This window comes from Myotis daubentonii, chromosome 7 (genome assembly GCF_963259705.1).
Source record: "Myotis daubentonii chromosome 7, mMyoDau2.1, whole genome shotgun sequence".
In the NCBI taxonomy this organism is placed as follows: domain Eukaryota; kingdom Metazoa; phylum Chordata; class Mammalia; order Chiroptera; family Vespertilionidae; genus Myotis; species Myotis daubentonii.
This window is the reverse complement of record NC_081846.1, coordinates 51,014,488-51,030,258: the sequence shown is the minus strand read 5'-3', so window position 1 is coordinate 51,030,258 and position 15,771 is coordinate 51,014,488. Positions and strand designations below refer to the sequence as shown.

Below are 15,771 nucleotides of genomic sequence, written 5' to 3'. Positions count from 1 at the left end.
TAAACTCTGTACCTTACCTCCTTTAATAAAGTTATAAGCCATCTATCTATATAAAACCCTAATATGCAAATTGACCAAATGGTGGAATGATCAGTTGCTATGATGCACACTGACCACCAGGGGGCAAACTCTCAACGCAGGAGTTGCCCCTAGCCTGCAGGCCCCAACCAACAGCAGCAGCGGGGGGCAGGGCTGGTGAGTGGGTGGTACCAGGCCAACCAAGGCAGGTGAGAGCAGGGGCCCCAATCACCCCGCTAGTCACCCCACAGATTGGCCCTGATCACCAGCCAGGCCTAGGGACCCTACCTGTGCATGAATTTCGTGCACCGGGCCTCTGGTATTATATACTCTTTAAACCTACCCTTTAAAAACTTTGAGTAGATCAAAGAGAATTTTAAAAATTGACAGGAGCTCCCATTATCATGACTGTTTATCGAGAGCCTTTAAGACCGTATGTACTAACATCATCATTTACAGAGTTAGGAGCCAAGTACATTTCGCACTGGCATACAACCAAATAGAAGTGGGGCTGGGATTCAAGCCCATCTGCCTGATTCACAACATAAGAAATTTAAACAACATGCCCAGTTTTACCACTGTCCCTACAAAGTGCTGGTTTTTATATTCAGCTGTTCCCTAGATAATCACCATAAATCTCATCCTTCCAATGCTAAATCATTATTAAATTAGCCTATTCTTACCAAAACTACAGTTACATTCAGTGAATTAGTTTAGGGACTATTATGTAGCACATCCCGTCAACATAGTGGTCAGTGACTCACTATTTTAGAATTAGCATATACATAACACAAACTACCTTTAATGGAAGACAAAGATATGGAGAATACCTACATCAACAATTAAGAAGTCCAGCCAACACCAGGCATTGGTGAAATATGTTTGATAGCCATAAGCCACCCATTTTAGAAGCATTTCCAGAATGAAGATGTAAGTGAAAACTTTATCAGCATATTCCAACATTGTCTTAATTGTCTTTCGCTGATCAATATATATATCTTCAAATGCCTGTAAGAAAAAGTTATACATTTTAGATTTCTAAAACCATTGTACTCTATAAGCTATTTTTTTCTGATAAGTATCTGTGTATATAATTATATATATACATATATATGTATGATATTCAATTGGAATAGGAGGACAGAGGAACAATAGTTATTGCTTTTTTTTCTCTTTAAGATCTTTTAATGAATCAAGGGAAAAGTTATAGTCTCTCTTTATAATATAGCTAAAAGAAAAAAAGTAAATGTTTATGAATCAATTTGACTTATTAGAAAATAGTTCTTGATGTCATATCCTGATAGTACTATCCCAGCTTGAAGTTATTTATTCCTTTTGTTTGATTTCTTTTGCTTCCCCTTGTTGGCTTTTTGCTACTGAAAGGAGGTTGAAGAAATGAAAAGTAAAGCTTATATTTTACATAAAGTAGAATTGTAACTGATAATCACATTGTCCAATTTTACTGGTTTGGTTCATTTGTCCCTTTCCCCCTTCATTTTGTTGATAGTTTATATTTCTCAGCAAAGACAAGGTCTGATACATTACTAGTCTACATTACTTCTCATTTAGATAAAATTACTTCTTATTGAGACCACAATATGTATTCTTCTATTATGAACCTCTTTTGATATTTCACACCAAAGTCTCACATTTATTTCAATGGTAAAGTATTATTTCTTGTCTAGTAGTATATAAAGAAATTCAGTTTATCAGAGAAGTATGCAGAAAATATAGGCCTATATTCTAATTATAAACTTAATTTAAAGAAACATTAAGAGCCATCTATCTATCCACCTATCATCTATCTATCATCTATCTAATGGCTTAAGTATTCCATTTGTGTTAGTGTTTTTTCTGAAATGCTATCCATATGTTACAGTTTATATTTTTGTAATTTATTTTTATATAAATGTAAATTTATTCTGATGTAAAGGAAGTCTTCATATAAAGAGAAACCAATCCTTAAATGAATCACTTAGGCACACTGACCAGTATTTGTTACCAATATTCATTGTTTCCTAAATAGCATAAGAATAGTTTCATAATTCAAAAGGGTCAGAGAAGTGGTTCCTAAGGACTTACTGACTGTCCATAAAGAGATAATAATACCATTCAGAAACACAATTCACCAGGATTTAAAAGTTATAAACTCCCAATCACAGGATTATCATTAACTTCACTGTAGCTGCCATGCTTACTTTCTTATTAAAATATAAGTAATTAAATATTCATATTATTTGGTTATAATGAATAAACTGGAGGGAGAAATTTTCTGGGTTACTGAATAAGCAAAAATTAAATAACTTATTAGAAATATATATATTAAATTCAGAAATAAATAGTTATACATTAAGTCTATAGTCTGGAAGATATGAAGCGGGGGTAATTAAAAATGCCTTGGAAATGGGTTTAAGGGTAGGATGGTTGATATAGAGATGTATTTATGTTCCAGGAAGAAGTCATAAGCAGAGATAACAGTTAGGGATTAATTAAATGGGAGTGATGGCTGATGCTGTGGAAATGAAAATGGATGTACAATGAAGGTTGAGGGGGAAATGTGCATTTACTAAAACAATGCAACAGAAAGGGTTAATAAGTCACTGGTATTAGATTATTCTAAAACTTAGATTATACCACTTTTGCTTAATATTCACTCACCAGAGCACCACTACTAAGGAGAATCATGAAAACAATGAAGGTTTCAAACCAGTTATGTTCAACTATTCGGAAACATGTTCTTCTCAGGTTCCACCATTGTTTTCCTCTCCCTTCTTCCACGCTGACTTGGCAACATTTGAATCTTTGTACACAGCCTGCAAGTATAATGTTCAAATAGATAAAATAATTCTGCTGCTTCCATAATAACTTCTGCCATGTCCCAGATACATCTTTTTTTTCCTTTTTGCCAGCTCTACCTTGCTAAGATAACTCTCTAAGCCTGAGTAGTGAGAGCACATTTATTAGCTAAAGTTATAAAATCATTCAGGCTCTTTAAATGGCTCCCTGGCTAATAATAACTGCTTTTTCTGACTTACCTGTTATTCTCCAAGAAAGAACTTTGTAAAGTACAAATCAGCGGTTCTCAATCTGTGGGTCGCGACCTCTTTGGTGGTCAAACGACCCTTTCACAGGGGTCGCCTAAGACCATCCTGCATATCAGATATTTACATTACAATTCATAACAGTAGCAACATTACAGTCATGAAGTAGCAACGAAAATAATTTTATGGTTGGGTCACAACATGAGGAACTGTATTTAAAGGGCCAGAAGGTTGAGAACCACTGGAACAAATCAATGTAAAGGAGCTTTGCCTTTTCCTCTGTCATCCCATTGCGCTCTGTTAAAATCTCTAGCAGGGATGGGGAACATTATTTTTCTGTCAAGGGCCATTTGGATATTTATAACATCATTCCAGGGCCATACAAAATTATCAACTTAAAAATTAGCCTGCTATATTTGGTCAAATATTTGATTGACTCACCCCTAATGCCTTGGTAGGGCCAAAATATTTCGTGGGTCTTATAGGGCCCGTGGGCTGGACATTTCCCACTCCTACTAGAAAAGGACTTCAAAATGGAAATTAATAAACAGAAATCTTCCCTTTTAAAGAGAATATAAAGTAATAACCTACATCTCTCCCAACAATGCTAGGTTTGTTACTGTTTAGGTTTTCTTGTGGTGCTCCTAGGAGAGTTTACATAATTTTCAAAATTAATTTTGTTCACTAAAATGTGATTTGCATGGCCCTACTTTATTTGTCATTTTTTTCCTTACACTGCTTCCACTCACACTAACATAAGAATTAAATCAATAGGAAACTGTGAATGACTTTGTAAGCACCAGGGAGGATACATACACGGAAGGAAGGAAGGAAGGAAGGAAGGAAGGAAGGAAGGAAGGAAGGAAGGGGACGGGAGGGGAGGGGAGGGGAGGGGAGGGGAGGGGAGGGGAGGGGAGGGGAGGGGAGGGGGAGGAGAAAGGAAGGAAGGGAAGAAGAAAGGGAAAAGAAAAGAACATGGACCTTGCTCCCAATAGTATTACATCCCGTTTTTCAAGAAAAGATATAAACACAGGAACCCTGCCTCAAGTGGAAAAAAAAAAAAAGCCAGGTATGCTGAAAAAAAAAAAAAGGGAAAAGAACAGAAAGGGAAGGAAGGGAGAGAGGGATGGAGGAGGATAGAAAAAAAGAGAAGAGACATATAACAGTTCAAAAGAGAGAAGAGCTCTCATAAAAATATATGACTAGTTATCAGGAGAATTAAATGGATCTATTGATTATAGCTGCTGAGTTCTTTTCCACTATGGTGAGATGAAGGTAGTTTGAGAAGGACTTTGAGTGATGTGTATAATTTATATAGGAATTAGAGGGAGATATTAGATATCAGGCCTTTGAAGAAGGGATCACTAAATAGAGAATATTCAAATAGATTCATCTCTTCAAAACTCAAATTCTCCAGAAAATCTGATTATGGGAATTACTACTCATAGGGAAAACAAAGATGCCCACTTGTGAAATCGTTTTATTTTATTTTTTTAGGGTCAGCTTTAGCTCAAGCGGTTACTTCGGATTCTGCTTGTTGCAGACACATATTTTATTTTTTTATAAATATATTTTATTGATTTTTTACAGAGAGGAAGGGAGAGAGATAGAGAGTTAGAAACATCAATGAGAGAGAAACATAGATCAGCCGCCTCCTGCACATCTCCTACTGGGGATGTGCCTGCAACCCAGGTACATGCCCTTGACCGGAATCGAACCTGGGACCTTTCAGTCAGCAGGCCGACGCTCTATCCACTGAGCCAAACCGGTTTTGGCAATCGTTTTATTTTAAAAATGATACAGTAGTCACTAATTTTGATTATATTAAAATATTTCTCTCCACATTCATGATCCCTACCACATAATGGGCAGAGATAACTGAAACATAACAGATTGAAAATTCATTAGCATGTTAGAGGTCATTGAAATAGATCCACTACAAAGTTCTCTCCTGTTATGAGTGGTCTATTTTGGGTGATCAAGAGCTAAAAGCACACACACACACACACACACGCACACACACACACCCCAAAGCTTCACTCCACAGATGGAAGGTTAGCAGGAGGGTCATGGTCTCTACCTTCTGTGAAACAGGCCTCAGGCTCCAGGGTCTCCTCAGGCTCCACCACAGGCTGTTCCTCTGCGGGGGCGCCAATGTCGACGGTGCTGCCTTCAGACGAGCTGCTGCTTTCATTCAGTTTCTGTGCACGAGATGGACATAATGAGCAAACCACTTTAATTTTGGTAACTAATAAGTAGCCCGCCAAGAAGGGATTAGTAATATCAACTGATTTTGAATTCTCTTTGAAATGAAGAGGTTTTGGATAAGAAGACGAAATAAGGAAATTGCCTATATGGACTTCTTTGCCATAACTCACAATGTAGATGTGAAGTCAGATTGCTATGTCATGAAGTCACAAATAGCCAATCAGAAACATGTACTAAGCAATCCACTGTTTTATGGATTAGAGAAGCCCCCATATTTGCTTAGGAGCAAATCTTTTAATTTTCAAGTGTTTAGAATTTTTTCTTGTCATTTCACTATTAATCTCTAGTTTAGCTGCATTGTGATTAGATAATAACCTACATGATGTCTTCTATTTTGAATTTATGGAGACAATAACACTATGCAGTATCTACTATGCTGAATTTATTGAGGTTTACTTTGAGATCCAGTATATTGTTAATTTATATAAATGTAACATGGGCACTTAAAAATAAGAATTCTCTGTAAATATAATTTTTGAAATAATAAACATTTATAGCATATTTTATTATTTACTAGAGGCCCAGTGCATAAAATTTGTGCACTGGTAGGGTCCCTAGCGGCCACCAGCCAGGGCCTCCCTACCTCCCTCTGGCCGCCTGCCTGCCACCACCACCTCCGGCCAGGGCCTCTCTCCTTTTCCCTGGCCGCCTGTTGCTGCCGCTGCTGGCCAGGGCCTCCCTCCCTTCCCTCGGCCGACCCCACCCCCTGGTTGAACTCCCAGACAAACTCCTGGTCAAGGGGACAATTTTCATACTACACTTTTATTATATAGGATAATATTCAAGTTATCACTGTCCTTTTTGAATTTTCTTTGTTTTATCAAAGGCTAAAAGAATATTATTATAGCCCTCACAATCAGTATACATTACTTTTATCAATATATTCGTATAGTTCTCATTATTGAAAGAAAAGATAAAGTGGCTCTGAGTAGTTTATTTGATTGGGGTAATAACACTATTATACAAAAAGAGAAGGGAAAGATTTGTGGAAAGAATCTGTTTCTACATTAGTGCATTAGATATACATTCAAATAAAATGCTAAATAAATAGAATAACAGCAAAGTAAAACATCCTCAAACAAGTATTTTATTGATTTAAAAACCAATAAGGTCAATTAACTTTTCCTTTTCTGTTCTTATATTAAAATCTTATTTTATTTTGAAATTCACCTAATAATGCCACTGATTCTCATAGTTTTTAGATTAACAGACTATTTTAAAAACCCATGTTAATGTTTACTAAACCATTAATCAGCCTTTAATTTACTAACTTCCAAAATGAGCTAGTTTATTTGAAAACAGGTATATTTCCACACATGACTCTCAGTAGCTAAACTACAGAGTCTGCACTGACTTGCATTCTCCATGTGTTTTTGGCAGGCTGACTTAACAAGGGAACATAGAGAATGCCGGAAACACATGATGCCTGAGGCATCCAATTCGCCTCGTACAATAACCATTTAATAACTACAGCCCTGATAGTAGGAACATTTTTCTTCTCAGTGGCTTTACGCAACATTTTTCCTTTTAAAAATGTTTGCTACGGAAGCAAATGATTTTGACCCTGAGTGTGAAAACAAAGTGAAGCAAATAAAATACTCCATGATATTATTTTAAGAGTACATGATTAAATAGTATTTTCTTGTTCTCTGACTTGATCTTAGGATGTTTTTGCTTTTATGTTAGACTTGGTTTGTTAGAGGGAACTTATCTATAGGATTTAATATAAGTTCAATTGATAATAAGTGCTAAAATATATTAAAAATAAAGTGGGCCCAGCTGGTGTGACTCAGTGGTTGAGCTTCGACCTATAAACCAGGAGGTCACAGTTCAGTTCCAGGTCAGGGCACATGCCCGAGCTCAGTCCTCAGTGGGGGGCATGCAGGAAGCAGCCGATCAAGGATTCTCTCTCATCATTGATGTTTCTGTCTCTCTCTCCCTCTCCCTTCCTTTCTGAAATCAATAAAAACATATTTTAAAAAGTAAACCTAGAATTTAGGGGTCAAAAGGGTACAGAATATGTATGTGTCTATAAATATTATTTTTGAGAAAAATATTTATTTTTAAACCTAGGCATGTACTATTTTAATACATGCCTAGTGTATTATATGGTTATATATATATATATATATATATATATAAAACCTTAAGTCATACATAAATGAGATGTTCTACAACCTCAACAATATTAATATTTAATTGTGTATATTGTGCATTAGTAAATATTTCCAATGTACACTAAGCATATTAAACTTTAAAATGGCCTCTATTAAAGAGTCTCAACAAAATACCCATATAATATCAAAGGAAAAACCACTGTACAGCGATTTAGTATTTTCACAGAGCAGCTAGAAAAATTAAATATTGTCATTAATTCCCACATCATCCCTAAAACCCAGATGATTTCTTCATCAAGCTGTGTGTTAGAGTGAAAGTCTTCAGTAGATTATTCACATTTACTAAATATTGAATTGTTCTTATTGTGAAATCTAATGATAGTCAAACAATTGCCCAGAGTAGAGGTGATGGTGGAGGAATAAAACTCTAATATATTCTAAATTCTGATTTTTAACATGAATTTTTGTATCAATGATTAGCTTTAAAGTAACAAAAGAAAAATAACATTTCATCATATATTGAACCAACAGAAAATTATTATAACACAAATAAGTTAGACACCAAAAAAAAAAAAAATCTGCAAAATTCATTAATAATTCCCAGGCTAGAAAATAAAATTGTAAACCAAATGAGTATTTCCATTTTTAAATTCATTTTGCTATATTGAGCAGAGTCACTAGTGTTTTAATATTAATTTTTAATGTTAACATAATCTATAACAATAAAAGTGTAATATGCTAATTAGACCAGATCACCTTTCTGATGACCTTCCTGTCGACCTTCCTGACGAACTTCCAAACGACCTTCTGGGCAAAGCCACTGCGGCGGGGGCCAAGGCAGAGGCAGCTGCCACCATGGCGGAGGCCAAGCCCCTTGCTCAAATTTCGTGCATTGGGCCTCTAGTACTATATGATAAAAGGCTAATATACAAATTGTCCCCTCAGGAGTTTGACTGAGAGTTCAGTCGCTTGCTATGACATGCACTGACCACCAGGGGTGGCATGGAACATGGCGGGCAACCAGCGGCTGCAGCGGGATGCTGAGGGAGTGAGGGAAGGAGGAGGTGGGGAGGCTGGTAGGCAGGGAATCTGATCACCCTGACCGACGGCCAGGCCTAGGGATCCTACCCGTGCCAGGCCTCTAGTTAACAAATATTTAATGTGTCTACTGAAAGCGTTTAGTTCTCTTTTTAGTCAGACAAGCTTGGGTTTGAGTCTCAATAACTGTTTTATAGACCTTAGGCAATTAACTTGATTCTTTAAGCTTTAGTTTCTAATTTATAAAATGGTCCCTACTTCACATAGTTGCTATAGGAACCAAAGCAGATAACACATGAGGAATGCTTGGCATATGCTTACTGAATAAATGGTAATAATTTTCATAACAATATTATATAGTTTGTAATATATGTATCACCTCACAGAATGGCTACTATCAATAAATCATCAAACAACAAGTGCTGGCAAGGATATAGAGAAAAGAGAACCCAATGCACTATTGGTGGGAATGCAAACTGGTGACACCACTGTAGAAAACAGTATGAGTTTCCTCAAAAATGCAAAATGGAACTGCCTTTTGACCCAGTGATCCCACTTCTTAAGAATATAGCCTAAGAATCCTGAAACACCAATCAAAAAATATCTGCAACCCTATGTTCACAGCAGCATTATTTACAATAGCTAAGATCTGGAAATAACCCAAGTGCTGATCAGCCGGTGAGTGGATTAACAAGCTGTGGTACATTTAAACAATGGAACACTACATGGCTGTAAAAAAGAAGGAACTCTTATCCTTTGCTATTAGCATAGACGGAACTAGAGAGTATTATGCTAAGGGAAATAATCCAATCAGAGAAAGACAAATACCAGATGATTTCACTAATATGTGTAACCTAATGAACAAAATAAACTGATGAATAAAATGGAACCAGAATAATGGATACATGGAACAGCCTGGTGGGTGCCTGAAGGGGGAGGGGTGATGGTGATTAGATACAGAAGGTGAAGAGATTAGTTAAAAAATATTTATGCGAACCCCATGGACATGAGTGTGGTAAAGGTGGAGGGAGGAGGAGGATATGGTGGATTGAGGTAGGCAAAGGAAGGGAAAGTGGAAGATACTTGCAATAATGTCAACATTAAAATTTTTAATTAGCTTGGCTGGCATGGCTCAGTGGTTGAGCATCAACCTATGAACCAGGAGGTCAGAGTTCGATTCCCGGTCAGGGCACATGCCTGGGTTGCGGGCTCGATCCCCAGTATGGGGTGTGCAGGAGGCAACCAATCAGTGATTCTCTTTCATCATTGATGGTTCTCTCTCTCTCTCTCTCTCTCTCTCTCTCTCTCTCTCTCTCTCTCTCTCTCTCTCTCTCTCTCTCTCCCCTTTTCCTTCCTCTCTGAAATCAATAAAAATGTATATTTTAAAAATTTTAATTAAAAAAGAAAACAATTTAAACAATGTAAACTAAAGAGTATTTTCTGTTTTTGAGATTTCCCCACCATAAATGGGAAATGAAGATGCTTTCTTCTAGACTTCCTTTGAATTATCTTTCATATCCATTAGAGTTTTAGCTTAATATTTCTAATTAAGTTGCCATGGACTAAATTGTGTGCCCCCACAATTAATTTCTTGAAGCTCTAACTCCCAGTGTGACTGTATTTGGAGACAGGGCCTGTGAGGTACTGATAGAGGTTAAAGGAGATCCTAAGGTGGGGCCCTAATCTGACAGGGCAGTTGCTCTTACAAGAGGAGGAAAAGACACCCGAGCTCTCTCTCCACACATGACATCTAGGAAAGGCCAGGTGAGCACGCAGTGAGAAGGCAGCCATCTGCAGCCCCAGGAGAGCACTCTCACCAGGCACTGACCCTGCTATCACCTTGATCTCGAATTTTACAGCCTCCAGAAATGTGAGGGAATATATTTTGGTTGCTTAAGCCATGCCGTGTCCGACATATTCTATGGCATCCTGGAAGATTAACACATAGGTCACTATAATTTTAATTGGAGGATCTATATAGGATATTTCTTCTGGTTAAGTTCTCTTCCATGTATATGAGACAATGTGATGCAATGGAAGATATACAGACCCTTGTAAACAAAGACTGTAAGTTCAGTTCTCAGCTATACCCCTCATTAGTTATAGGACTTTAAGCTCCATCAGCTAATTTTCTTCTCTGAAAATTTAGAATAATAACACATTCCTTTCAAAGTTATCATATGTATTAAATCAGATGATGCTTATTTATTTCTGGGATCATTCACTTATTCAACATCTAACAAATATCCATTAATAAAAATGAGAAAATTCACACAAAAACTACATTACTCTTTAATTTATCAATCATTTCCCTGGTCTTAAATCTTTGATTTATCAGTGAAATAAAACTTTATATGATGGCAAAAAAATCTAGATAGAAAATATATAATTATAAATACACATACATAGTCATATCTACCCACAACTACAAAATCTTACCTCTTTGCTTTCTTCCAGATCTGATTCACTACTGAAGTCCTCTGTGTTTAAATTTTCAAAGTCAGACTCTCCTACAGCAATTGGTACAGTCACAGTAAGACTGGGATTATTTATGAATGACATGTAATCACTTTCATCAATAATGTATTTTTCAACACTGCTGCCAGTTGCTATTCCACTTGTGGTTCCATTTACATCTTTAAGATAGCGAAGATCTTTCCCAATTTCTGTATGATTGGACATACAGCTGTCTTTCTTATTGTGTAGATCATCAAGTGGTTTAATTTCATCTAAAATCTTTTGCTTTCTAACGAAGGATTGTTGAATAAATTCATATATTTTTCTCTTCACATAAGCGATTCCTTTATGCATCCTCTCCACAGCAATTTGGAGATTGTTCATTTCATTATCATCATCAGTGGCTGCAAGGTTGTCTGCACTAAATGAGCTCAGAAGCAAGGCCAGAAAGAGGTTCAGGACCTTAAAAATAATATAAACATGATTATAATTTCACCCCAATATAAAGAATAGCATATGGACATCACTTATTCCTCTAAGTATAGAGGAAACTATAAGTTCTAACAACTAGACAAGAGAGGAACACCACAGTACAGTGATTAGAGATTGGGCGATCTGAATTTTTGATCCTGCTCAATAGCTATTTCCCTACACATACATCCTTTAGCAAAGAGATGATTTCTGTTGGTCTCAAGCTCTCTCATGTATAGAATGAGAAGTTGTATGAGATGCCCTAATGTTTAGCTAAGTTTAAAACTGTTTGATTATAAGAAAACAGATTGGCCGAAACCGGTTTGGCTCAGTGGATAGAGCGTCGGCCTGCGGACTGAAGGGTCCTAGGTTCGATTCCGGTCAAGGGCATGTACCTGGGTTGCGGGCACATCCCCAGTAGGAGATGTGCAGGAGGCGGCTGATCGATGTTTCTCTCTCATCGATGTTTCTAACTCTCTATCTCTCTCCCTTCCTCTCTGTAAAAAATCAATAAAATATATTTTTAAAAAAAAAAAGAAAACAGATTGATGTATGTACTTATAAAAGAGCTCTAAACTTAAAAATCACTAATGCTTGCAATTATGAGTTTAAATACATTCCATAGTTTCTTTATTGATAAAGAGTGATACTGCATAGGACATTAATTGAAATATGACCATTATGACCCAGAATGAGAATTAGGGGTTTAACATAGGCATTGACACTTGTTTTCTTAATCTATTATATTTTTCATACCTCACTAATTGAACTAATTGACTAATTAGGAGAACTGTTTATTAATTAGGAGAGCTATTTATTCCTAATATTTCCATAAGACTGACACACTAATGTATATATCCTTTGGAATATATTATCTATTTCTATACTATAAAAAGTAATTAATATTCCAAGTTTAAAGAGAGACAAGAGTTGATCAGTTACTCGATTCAGGTAACCTCAGGACTTATTAGCCAACCTTTGTTTTGACTGAGAGCTACTAGAGAATTGGCTATCCCAGAGAGTGACTGTTACTGTGCCCATGAAGGGACAAGAAAATGGTAAAATCAGTATGAACACTTAAAGGCTTCACTTTTTAGTCCTAAACTAGCAAGTAAGATTGGGTTTTCTCTAAATTGTTTCCAGACTTTTCCTTCCCTTGTCTCTGAATGTTCTCAACATATCCTATTAGGCGTGTCTTCAATATGATACTGTATAAGAATTCACATAATAAATGTGATGACATGATTGACAAAGTGGTGTTGAGTATTACTGTAGAGTCCCTGCTATATTGATGTGTTGTCAAAATGAGACTATAAGCATATACAAGGTAAGAGACTTTCAAAATTATTAATCATACTTTTTGTTTTGGATAAAATGTCATCATTCTACCGTGCTCTTAATCTATTTCTGAAATACATATCTCAAATAAGTGCATACCACCAGGTTTCCAATGACCATGACCATCATGAAGACAGTAAGGCACATGGCTTGACCAGCGACCTCCATGCAGTCCCACATGGTCTCTATCCACTCTCCACACAACACACGGAACACAATCAGGAAGGAGTGGAAGAAGTCATTCATGTGCCAGCGTGGGAGCTTACAGTCGCTGGCAATCTTGCAGACACAATCTTTGTAGCTTTTGCCAAAGAGCTGCATGCCGACCACAGCAAAAATGAAGACGATGATGGCCAACACCAAGGTGAGGTTACCCAGAGCCCCCACTGAGTTGCCGATGATCTTTATTAGCATGTTTAACGTTGGCCAAGATTTTGCCAACTTGAAAACTCGAAGCTGGAAAATAAAAAAAAAATTATCATGACCTTTAAAGAGGTTATATATATATATTATGGTTTACCAAGAAATGGTGATTAGTATTGAGTCTGTTATAACATCTGCCCTGCCTTTGAACCCTCTCTGGCTCATGGGTAATTTTGGATCCCCTAACAAGAATCTGGTTCTTACATATTTTAACCATGTAGATCATTTTCCCTAAGAGTAGATGTTTAATGCCGATGTGGGATCCAAATGTGCTTAATTTGTTTAGTGAAGGTGGTTATAAGCCATACTAGGCCTGACCCTAATATTAACATTGGAATTGCAATGATTTCTGCTGATACTTATTTGTTAACAGCATGCAAAGTAACATCATATTGAGTTCTACTATAAGTGTAGAAAAGTATTTATTATTTATTAATGCTCCTTTGAGGCACTGGCATAGCTAGGTGTGCCTGCATTTTAAAGTTTGGAATATTTCCCATGATTAAAATTCTTTGTCTGATGTATAAGAACATATATGTGAATCAATGGGCATGTTAAGTAACCCTACAGCTTTCTTTCCTGTGATTGTGAAGAAGCTTGTTTTCCAGAGGTAGAATTAGGAAAAGTTTCTGCCCGCACATCTTGTATCTCATCATCATCCATTGTTACAGAGGGTTGTTTATATTTTAAGTTACTACTAAAATGGGATACATTTTCATTATAAATATTTTTAGATCCAGAAATATTGACTGTAGTTATCTCTAGAAACAATAATTAGAATGGTAACTGAGAAATATATTAAACTTTACATGACTATGCTTTTCGCAATAAACATTTTTTGAAATAAGTGGAGAAATTTTATCCATTTAGGAACAGTTTCTGACAATGCAAATGTCACACAAAAACTGAAAATGTTAGTGGTTGTGTGTTCAAATCTACAATAGTGTTATGCAAAAACCCTGGTTATTGGAAAGATTTTGTTGTTGCTGTTTTTGTTTGTTTGTTTTTACCAATCGAAATGAACGGAGAACTGATAATCCTTCCACATTGGCGAGGCCAAGTTCTACCAGGCTAAGTGTCACAATAAAACCATCAAAGATATTCCAGCCTTCTTGGAAATAATAGTAAGGATCCATGGCAATAATTTTCAGAAACATTTCTGCTGTAAAGATCCCAGTGAAAACCTAAGATCAAAACAAAATTACTGTAATTCCATCAAATAATGATAAAGTAGAATGACACAATATTTGCTCTTAGAACAAAATGCTTATGCTACTTTCCCCATAATGATTCTATTGCTAGCTTACACAATTATAATTGATAAAAGGCTCTCATAGACATCATTTCATTTTATTCTCACGAAAGTTTTAAAAAATATATTTTTATTGATTTTAGAGATGAAGGGAGAGGGAGAGAAAGAGATAGAAACATCAATGATGATGAGAATCATTGATCAGCTGCCTCCTGATGGCCCTACACTGGGGACCAAGCTCGCAACCTGGACATGTGCCCTGACGGGGAATCGAACCGTGACCTCTTGATTCATGGGTCGATGCTCAACCACTGAGCCATGCTGGCCGAGCCTCACAGAAGTTTACTAAGTGGCTAAGGCAGGTATTATAATTACCTTACTGTTGAGGAAAGAGAACTTTAGATGGGTTCAATGATTTGCCTGGTATCATACAATTGGAAAATGGGAAAACTAGGATTTGAGTGCAAATCTATTTTTAACCAATGTTCTATGTATTAAATCAAACTGCCTTTTCAAACAGCACAGGTACTGACAAGATTTTTCCCAGAAACAATTTTATTTATCAAGAGGTTTATTCTCATTTCCCTCAAATCAGATAGTTATTAAACATGTATATGTATTATAATAATATAATAGTAATATTATATCATTATAATGATATAATATTACTATTATCAATTTGTTAAGCACACAAAAAAATAAATTTACTTCCATAGTATAAACCCTAGTGCTTTGAAAATGTAAATATTAAAATGCAGTACATTTTACATGTTCTGCCTTTACCACCAAAAATCCTAAATCTCAAAACAAATATGGCAAATGCATGCATTACTGTAGAGCTCTCTTTCAGCAAATAAAAGCTAATATTCCTAAGTTGAGTCAGCTGACAAACACTTCAATAATTTATTTTTTTTTAAGCACAGAAGAGAAAGAATCAAGTGGCAACCTGCAACCAAAATGGCCTTGTTAATCATATAATACACAAAATGTACTGGGCAATTTCAATATTTTATAGTTTTATTATAGAATAGATGGATAAAACAATATATGTCCTACCTAGATTCTGGAAGTGGAAAAGCTGGAGACATTTTGACTGGTTAAGTTCTTGCTTATAATGATGATGACTAAGCAAGATAGAAAGATCTACTATTTTATTTTAATCTTCTACCGGTAGGGAAACTGCAATAATATTATTTCAAAAAGTGTGTCCTTAAACTGCTTCTGCATCTTAAAAACATTATAACTATTAATATTGACTTTTCAAAAAGTCCTATGCCTATTACTTTCTTAGTTTTTTTGCTCTGATATCAAGGACTATTATTGTTGGCAAAATGTACAGTGAAGTCAG

General features: G+C 36.0%; 1 protein-coding gene across 2 annotated transcripts in view; it reads right to left on the bottom strand.

The window, feature by feature from the left end:
- The window catches only part of LOC132238577 (sodium channel protein type 1 subunit alpha), a 104,449-nt gene that overhangs the window by 25,425 nt on the left and 63,253 nt on the right, over positions 1–15,771 (bottom strand). For both annotated transcript variants that reach the window (XM_059704228.1, XM_059704227.1), the window contains 6 exons: positions 14,182–14,355; positions 12,848–13,204; positions 10,922–11,401; positions 5,140–5,260; positions 2,677–2,831; positions 853–1,026 (listed from right to left, as the gene is read on the bottom strand). In XM_059704228.1, coding sequence (XP_059560211.1) covers positions 853–1,026; positions 2,677–2,831; positions 5,140–5,260; positions 10,922–11,401; positions 12,848–13,204; positions 14,182–14,355 — 1,461 coding nt within the window. The remainder of the gene's footprint in view (positions 1–852; positions 1,027–2,676; positions 2,832–5,139; positions 5,261–10,921; positions 11,402–12,847; positions 13,205–14,181; positions 14,356–15,771) is intronic.